At 46.9% G+C, this 8,007-nt stretch overlaps 1 protein-coding gene across 1 annotated transcript in view; it reads left to right on the forward strand.

Annotated features, from left to right (window-relative positions):
• The first annotated feature begins 253 nt into the window (after window positions 1-253).
• The window catches only part of RYBP (RING1 and YY1 binding protein), a 126,570-nt gene continuing 118,816 nt past the window's right edge, over window positions 254-8,007 (forward strand). Inside the window, exon 1 of the mRNA XM_012802478.1 lies at window positions 254-432. Coding sequence (XP_012657932.1) covers window positions 254-432 — 179 coding nt within the window. The remainder of the gene's footprint in view (window positions 433-8,007) is intronic.

The following is an 8,007-nucleotide window of genomic DNA, read 5'->3' on the forward strand; positions in this document are numbered from 1 at the left end:
CGCCTGGCCTACAGCCCACGTTGGTACCACCTATTGCTGCCTTTGGCTCAGTTTCCCCCAACTCTGCCTAAAGTCCCACCTGTGCTGAGGGACCAGGAGCACAACTCCTTGTGTCCTGCCAAGAGGGCATTGAGATGAGACCAGTCAGTGGCTCCTCCTACGTCACCCCACCACCGTGGGGGTGAGGCTGATGACCACACCCCAGTCACAGTCAAGGTCACAGTACAAGGCAAGTCTGTCCCTGGCAACAGCCATGCTCTTGGCTGTGGCCACCCCACCATGGACATTCCACCACACAGCTGCTTTCAGCCAAATGGCTGCCACCAAGTTCCTGAGAAATGACTCACAGGAGATCGTTAACTTTGGGGGAAATCTCGTGCTTGCTTTGTTTGGATGTTGCCAGAAGCAAACTGATGAGAGGCCAGCAGATTGGTACGCGGACTCTAGAGCTTTCAGAACTCTGCATTCAATATTTTACATTTTTAGAAGCTCCTGAGCTCTGTCTGTGTGATTGCCTGGGACTGGCTCCCTCTTTGCTCTCTTTGAGAAGACAGCTTTCTCTTACCAGATGAAAAGAGCCCGGTGCCTGTCACTGTCAGCCAATATGCAGAGACAGGGACAGGTCCACCAAACTTTGTCAGAAAGCTGGGATTCTGGAGAACAGTGAAAGTAGCCTCTCAAGACTGTTCTATTCTTCCATTTCCAAAATTATAGTTTTAATTTTGGGGGGTGGGGGTGAAAAGAGTCTCACCATGTCACCCTCAGTAGAGTGCTATGGCATCACAGCTCACAGCAACCTCAAACTCTTGGGCTTAAGTGATTCTCTTGCCTCAGCCTCCCAAGTAGCTGGGACTACAGGCACCCGCCATAACACCTGGCTATTTTTTGTTGCAGTTGTCATTGTTGTTTAGCTGGCCCAGGCCAGGTTTGAACCTGCCATGCTGGGTGTATATGGCTGGTGCCATAATCACTGTGCTATGGGCACTGAGCCCCCAAATTATAGTTTTATACATAAAAGTTCAAAGCAAAAACCACACCAACTTCTCTTCCAAATAATAATCAGCATAACTCCATGACCAATCACAACATTCCCATTCAAAAGTTAATCTCCTAAATCAATCCACCTAATCTACTCTATGTAGACATCTTTAGGGTGGGAGCTAAATTTACAAAATGGTAAGAATGGGACACAGGGATGAAGGTCAGTCAGGCAGGACCTAACCCAACCACACCAGCCGTGTCCCGTCTCCCCAGCCTGCCTGACTCTATCTTGTTCTCACTACACGTGCTTTCACTTACACTGCTATCCTGGCACTGTTTTATACCTCTGCGTAACAACCGGGAGGGTGCTCGGTACCACCCGAACTCCTCATTATCTGTGCAGCCAAAAAAAAAAACTTAATTTCCCATTCTGTCCCTCTGTCCCTGGGATCTTCCACTAGAGCAAGCTGTTCTAGAACAAGTTGAGCCCTGAGAACCATGCCCCTTGGAATCTCTCAATGTCCCTTTGGTTGGCCAGCTCCATTCTCCAGAACATGAACTCTCCAGGGTCACAGAATATGCCTGCTTTATGCTTGTTTACAAGGCAAAAATTTTTAGCTTGCAAAATGTCCACATTTTCTTTCTCATCCCACCAAAGGCAACGTTATCATTGCGAGCCCATCTCCTCCCTCTTGCTGCATAGAAGGGATTCCTGGAGGCTGGTAGGAGGCTGGAGTGATCTGTATAATAAAGAAACGGAGAGAGGAGGGCGAAGAAAGCCTATCAGTGAGTGATTCTTCAACTGCACAAGCATCAGAACCACCTGGGATCGCATTAAGATGCAGATTTCTGTTTGGCTGGTCTGGAGTAGAGCCTGAGAGTCTGCATTTCTAAAAAGCTCTCAGGGACCCAGTTGTGGGCTGGTCCTCAGACTACATTTTTGCACAGCAAGGGTGTAAAAGACTGGGTGTTGGGAAGGTTTGCAGAGATAAATTCTGTGCAGTGGCTTCGGTCTGTGAGAGAAATAGATGATTTTTTTAAGGGTTGTCACAGCTTCAGTATTTGGCTCTCATCAGTCTCAAGAAATGAAGGACCTTTAGTGCTCGTTATCTGCCCGTTCTGGGTCCCTCTCCTTCCACTAATAGTTCTTCATGTTGTCTGGTGGAATGTTTGAGCCAAATTAGCATGTGACTTCTGGCAAGGCCAATGGGGGCTCCCTCCCTGAAATATGCAGCATGGATTTGGGCCCAAAAGAGAGAACACTTGGAGTGTTCTCATTCCAACCACAGCAGCTGAGTGAGATTGTTGAGCATTTTCTGCTGCCAAGAACTTTCTGGAGATGGTGGGTGCCTAATGGCTCCATGCCTGACTCTTTAGCCGTCCCTTTGCTCTAGGGTACTCTCTAATTTCCTTCCAAGTAATTCCCTTTCTGCCTAGAGCAGCCAGAGTCAGTTTCTGTTGCTTGCAATTGAAGTGTCCTAACATATATAGCCAGTATAAGATTTTGAGCTATTTCGAAATAATATTTTATTTCCAGACTCTCGCCCTCTTTCTTCCTCTCTCCCCTCTTCTCTCTCTCTTTCTCTGTGTTTTAATATGACACCACTTAGAAACTGACCAAGTGGGTGTGCTGGCTATTTATACAAACCACATTTGGAGTCTGTGCCAAGCCCTGTGCCTGAGAGATACACAGTAGATGTTCAATGATTGGCGATAGAAAGAATGACTTTGCAGCATCTATACTGACCCCTGGCACCTGTCAGCTGCCCGCGTTGCCCAGGGACACTTTTGATGTCTGTCAAGCACTAAAATAGCAACAGCTCATAGGAAAGCATGAGCAAGCTTTAGTAGCACTGGCTAATATGCTTTTGATCCTTTCCTCTAGTTTCCTTTCTCCCTATATTTTTTTAAAAGCAAAATGTTGCAGAAGGCCAGAATGGAGCATAATCTTTGTTCCATGAATATATTGTGGCTTAATTACAATATTCACAGTTCCATGAGAAGCAGGCCAGTATTTCTACTGTGACATGCCCAGTTGAGGCACTTAACTCCTGAGAAGTGACAAACTCTACCCTGACTATAAAAGGATAATAGCCCAGCCCGTGGAAGCAAAAAGATCTTGATTCAAGTTCATTCCGGCTGCTCTATGAATGAGCTGTCCTTGGGCATGTACTTAACTTCTCAGAGCTTCAGTTTCCTCGTCTGTAAGATGGGTATGGTATGAGTATCTTCCTCATGGGCGGCTGTGAGGCTTCACTAGGCAATAGAAATAAATGGCTTACATTCCCCTGCTGCACACTTAGTGAAGTGCCTAGAACATTTTCACCACTCAGTAAGTAAAGCTAGCCAGAGTCTGCAATTCCTCCCTCCCATTCTTAAATAGAAGATTTTAAAAAAGTATTTGATCTAATTATGATAAAAATATATATGCATAGGGAGAAGACAGAAAGAAAACATACTACAATCATTTATGTGTGTTTGTGGGTGTGACATTATGTATAATGATTTTCTTCTTTCAGCTTTGTGTTCCAGATTCTTTTGCAATGAGCATGTGTATTAATTTTATGAGCAGAAGATAAGCTCTGACAAATGTTATCTTTAAAGGAGAAGAAAAATATTGAGGCAAACTGCAACATGATTTTGTAGAAACTGGGTGAAAAAAAAATCCCAGTTAGATGGAGAATGAGATGTTTTCTGGTCAAGAACATATTGGGAGGGAAATGACATCAATCTGGGTTCCCATCAGGTCGAGTGACAAATCATAATGCAAAATGAAAGTACACTGTGGTGTGGGGGGGACTGGACCCACGCTGGGATCTTGCCCTGTGAATCACCCAGCTAGAAATGACCTCAGGAGGGCATGTGACCCCAACTCCCTCCCCTCCCCTCGGGAAGGTTGCCCTACGACTTTTCAGGACACATGAGCAATGGTCCTATTTATAAGCCCTCTAGGAACTAAATCTACACACATTTCCTCCCTCCTAAGCTTCAGGCAGCCTTGATTTAGCTTTGCAGGTTCCCTCAACTAGCATTGTCCAACCTGGTTCCCCTCTGTCTACAAGAGGCCTGGGAGTTGTTCCAGATCTCTCCTACCTACCCCTGGAGGACCCTGGGTCCTTGAATAAAACTGAATCCCCTTGCAAACTGGTTTTATCAACTGGAGAACAGGGATAGGAAGGATTTGAAGAGAGAATGCCAAGCTGGGGAGTGAAAAAGGGACTGCCCAGTGTCAGAGCCCCGTGTGCTTAATCATACCACCCTGGGGAGAAAAGGCTGGACACATATGTAGCTTGTTTACCAAAACAGTGATAGGAATTTGAAGTCATGCCTGTGAGAAGGCAAGGAGGGACCTGAGGGTGGGAAGCAGGCAGGGACTGAGCAGAGAGGGTCCAGAGAGAAGTGAAGGCAGAACAGTGATCAGCACGGACGCACGGGGAGCACAAGAAACCCACTCGTGGCAACATGCCAAGGGACTCAAGGGCCACGACGCTATATATTGTTTGATTGATCGATTTTCTTAATTTATTTTATTCTGGCTCGGCGCCTATAGCTCAACCGGCTAAGGCGCCAGCCACGTACACCTAAGGTGGCGGCTTCAAATCCCTAGCCCGGACCCGCCAAAAACAACAATGACGGCTGCAACCAAAAAATAGCCGGGCGTTGTGGCGGGTGCCTGTGGTCCCAGCTACTTGGGAGGCGGAGGCAGGAGACTCGCTTGAGCCCAGGAGTTGGAGGTTGCTGTGAGCTGTAATGCCACGGCACTCTACCCAGGGGGACAGCTTGAGGCTCTGTCTCAAAAAAAAAAAAAAATTATTTTATTCTATATTATTTTATTCTTTTTATTTATTTATTTATTTTGAGACAGAGTCTCACTGTGTCGCCCTCAGTAGAGTGCTGTGGCATCACAGCTCACAGCAACCTCAAACTCTTGGGCTTAATGATTTCTTGCCTCAGCCTCCCAAGTAGCTGGGGCTACAGGCACCTGCCACAACACCCGGCTATTTTTTTGTTGCAGTTGCCATTGTTGTTTAGCTGGCCCAGGCCGGGTTTGAACCCTCCAGCCCTGGTATATGTGGCTGACACCGTAACCACTGTGCCACAGGCACCTAGCCATTTATTTCATTTTTTGTGAGACAAAGTCTCACTTTGTTCATCCTTAGTAGAGTGCTGTGGTGTCATAGTTCACAGCAACCTCCAGTTCTCGGGCTCAGCAATTCTCTTGCCTCAGCCTTCCGAATAGGTGAGACTACAGGCGCCGCCACAGCACCCGGCTATTTTTAGAAATGGGGTCTCGCTGTTGCTCAGGCTGTTTCTTGAACTCCTGAGCACAAGCAACCTAGCTGCCTCAGCCTCCCAGAGTGTTAGGATTGCAAGCGTGAGCCACTGTGCCGGCAAGTTACTTTTAAATTTATTTTTTGAGACAGAGCCTCATTCTGTGGCCCTAGGTAGAGTGCTGTGGTGTCATTGTAGCTCACAGCAACCTCAAACTCGGGCTCAGTGATCCTCTTTGCCTCAGTCTCCTGAGTAGCTGGGACTACAGGTGCATGCCACAACACCTAGCTAGATTATTTTTTCTTCTATTTTTAGTAGAGACAGGGTCTAACTCTTGCTCAAGCTGGTCTTGAACTTCTGAGCTCAAGAAATCTATCTGCCTAGGCCTCCCAGAGTACTAGGATTACTTTTGTGAGCCACTGCACCTGGCCTCTATATTGTTTTAATTTATCTGCTGTGGGGCGGTGCCTGTAGCTCAGTGAGTGTGAGTAGGGTGCCGGCTCCATATACTGAGGGTGGTGGGTTCAAACCCAGCCCAGCCAAACTGCAACAAAAAATAACCAGGCATTGTGGCAGGCGCCTGTAGTCCCAGCTACTCAGGAGGCTGAGGCAAGAGAATCGCCTAAGCCCAAAAGTGGGAGGTTGCTGTGAGCTGTGACCATGGCACTCTACTGAGGTCAAAAGAGTGAGACTCTGTCACTAAAAAAAATAAAAAAATAAAATTTATCTGCTGTGAAGGATGGTAGCAGCCCTTCCATTACCCACAGAACTTTTCAGCAACCAGACTTATGCTCATGATGCTTTGGGACAGAGGATATGAAGTAGTCCAGCGATAACAGAGAGCGAGAAAGGGGATGGCAGCCTCCAGAGCAGAGAATGGTGGCTAAGGGCCAGAAGACACTGGTGACAAAAACTGCAGCCCCTGGCTCGGCGCCTATCGCACAGTGGTTACAACGTCAGCCACATATACTGAGGCTAGCGGGTTCGAATTCAGCTTGGGTCAGCTAAACAAACAACAATGACAACTACAACAAAAAATAGCCGGGCGTTGTGGCAGGTACCTGTAGTCCCAGCTACTTGGGAGGCTGAGGCAAGAGAATCGCTTAGGCCCAAGAGTTGTAAGTTGCTGTGAGCTGTGAAGCCATAGCACTCTACCAAGGGTAACATAGTGAGACTCTGTCTCAAAGAAAAAATAAACTGCAGCCCTCATTGACCAGAGGGGCATCTTTCTAGATATCTGTGTAGTTCTCGAAGGAGACATGTCCAAGTGCTACAGTGGGGGGCTGAAAACTTTTTCTTTGTTTATTAAAGAAAAGGGTGATTACTGAATTCTGAATAACTTGAGCTCTCCAAGGCATAGGTATCTAGGTGATAAGTATTAGCAGTGTTAAAATGAATATTAGTGAAAAGCCTTATTAGTAGTATCGATAGGGGAACTGTGCTTGTATTGGTCTTTGTTTGTGTTGCTATAACAAAGAACACAAATACTTTATAAGTAACAGAAACTCAGAGTGCTGGAGTCTGGGAAGTCCAACATCACGGTGTCAGCACATTTGGTGTCTGAAGGCCCTGTCTCTGCTTCCAAACTGGTGCTCTGAGTGTTGTGACCTTGCACGGCAGAAGGGCGGAATGAAAGGCAAAAAAGGACCAAACTCCTTCCACTGAGCCATTTTATAACAGTCTTAATCCATTCATAGGAGTGGGGGCTTCCTGATCTAAACACCTTCCCAAAGGCCCCACCTTGGCGTTGAGCATTAAGTTTTCAACCCATGAATTTTGAGGTACAGGTTCAGACCCTAGCAGTATCCATATTCCTTTCCCCCCTCAAGTTCTGGATAAGCTTCCCATCCATTCCCCCAGGGGCAAATCAATGACCCAAGCTCAGACTCTGCCTCCCTGCATGTTGGTGAGAGGGGCATGTCGTATAGAATGGAAAGCCCTCCTGAGGTGGGCTTTACTCGCACTTACTGCTCCCTTATCCACACTCCCGGCCACTTCATCATGAGAGGAAATTAAATTGGTTGGGAATGAATTGCTCTTCCCAAAGCCGTGCTGGTCCCTAAACCTTCCTGGATGGCTACAAAACTAAAAGGTTGGTTACCTATTGCTTCATAACAGATCACCCCCAAATTAGATAGCCTAAAGTTCATAGTAGGCCTTTGTTCTCTCAGACAGTGTTTGGGGGTCAGGAAATAGGGAAAAACCTAACTGGCTGCTGTGGCTTGGAATTGCTCCTGAGGTCCCCTGGGATTGTATTCATCTGAAGGTTTGGGGCTGGAGAATCTGCTTCCAAGGTGGCTGGCTCCCAGCACCTCTCCAGAGGGCTACTTGAGTGTCCTCATGACATGGCAGCTGGCTTCCCCCAGAATGAATGACCCGAGAGAAAGAGAGAAAGGCAAAGTTGCAATGGTGGGTGACTCAGCCTCAGAAGTCAACACGCTGTCATTTCTGCAACATCCTACTAGTCACCCAGGCCAGCTCTGCTCACTGTGGGAAAGGACAATCCAGGGGCATGAAGACCAGAAGGTGTGAACCATTTGGGGGTGTCTGAGCATGGCCCCCTCCTCCAGGTACCAACCTGAATCTGGCCATGATACAATTCTCAAAACCAGTGTTTTTTCTTCTTTCTACATATAAAATTAGCCCATTTTTAGTTACATGAGTAATTATATGATAATCCAACCTGACATTTGTGTGCCAGTTTTATCTTTCAGAAGTGACTACTGGCTCGGCGCCTATAGCTCAACCGGCTAA

This window comes from Otolemur garnettii, unplaced genomic scaffold (assembly GCF_000181295.1).
Source record: "Otolemur garnettii isolate 467f Iridium unplaced genomic scaffold, OtoGar3 scaffold00015, whole genome shotgun sequence".
Taxonomy (NCBI): Eukaryota; Metazoa; Chordata; class Mammalia; order Primates; family Galagidae; genus Otolemur; species Otolemur garnettii.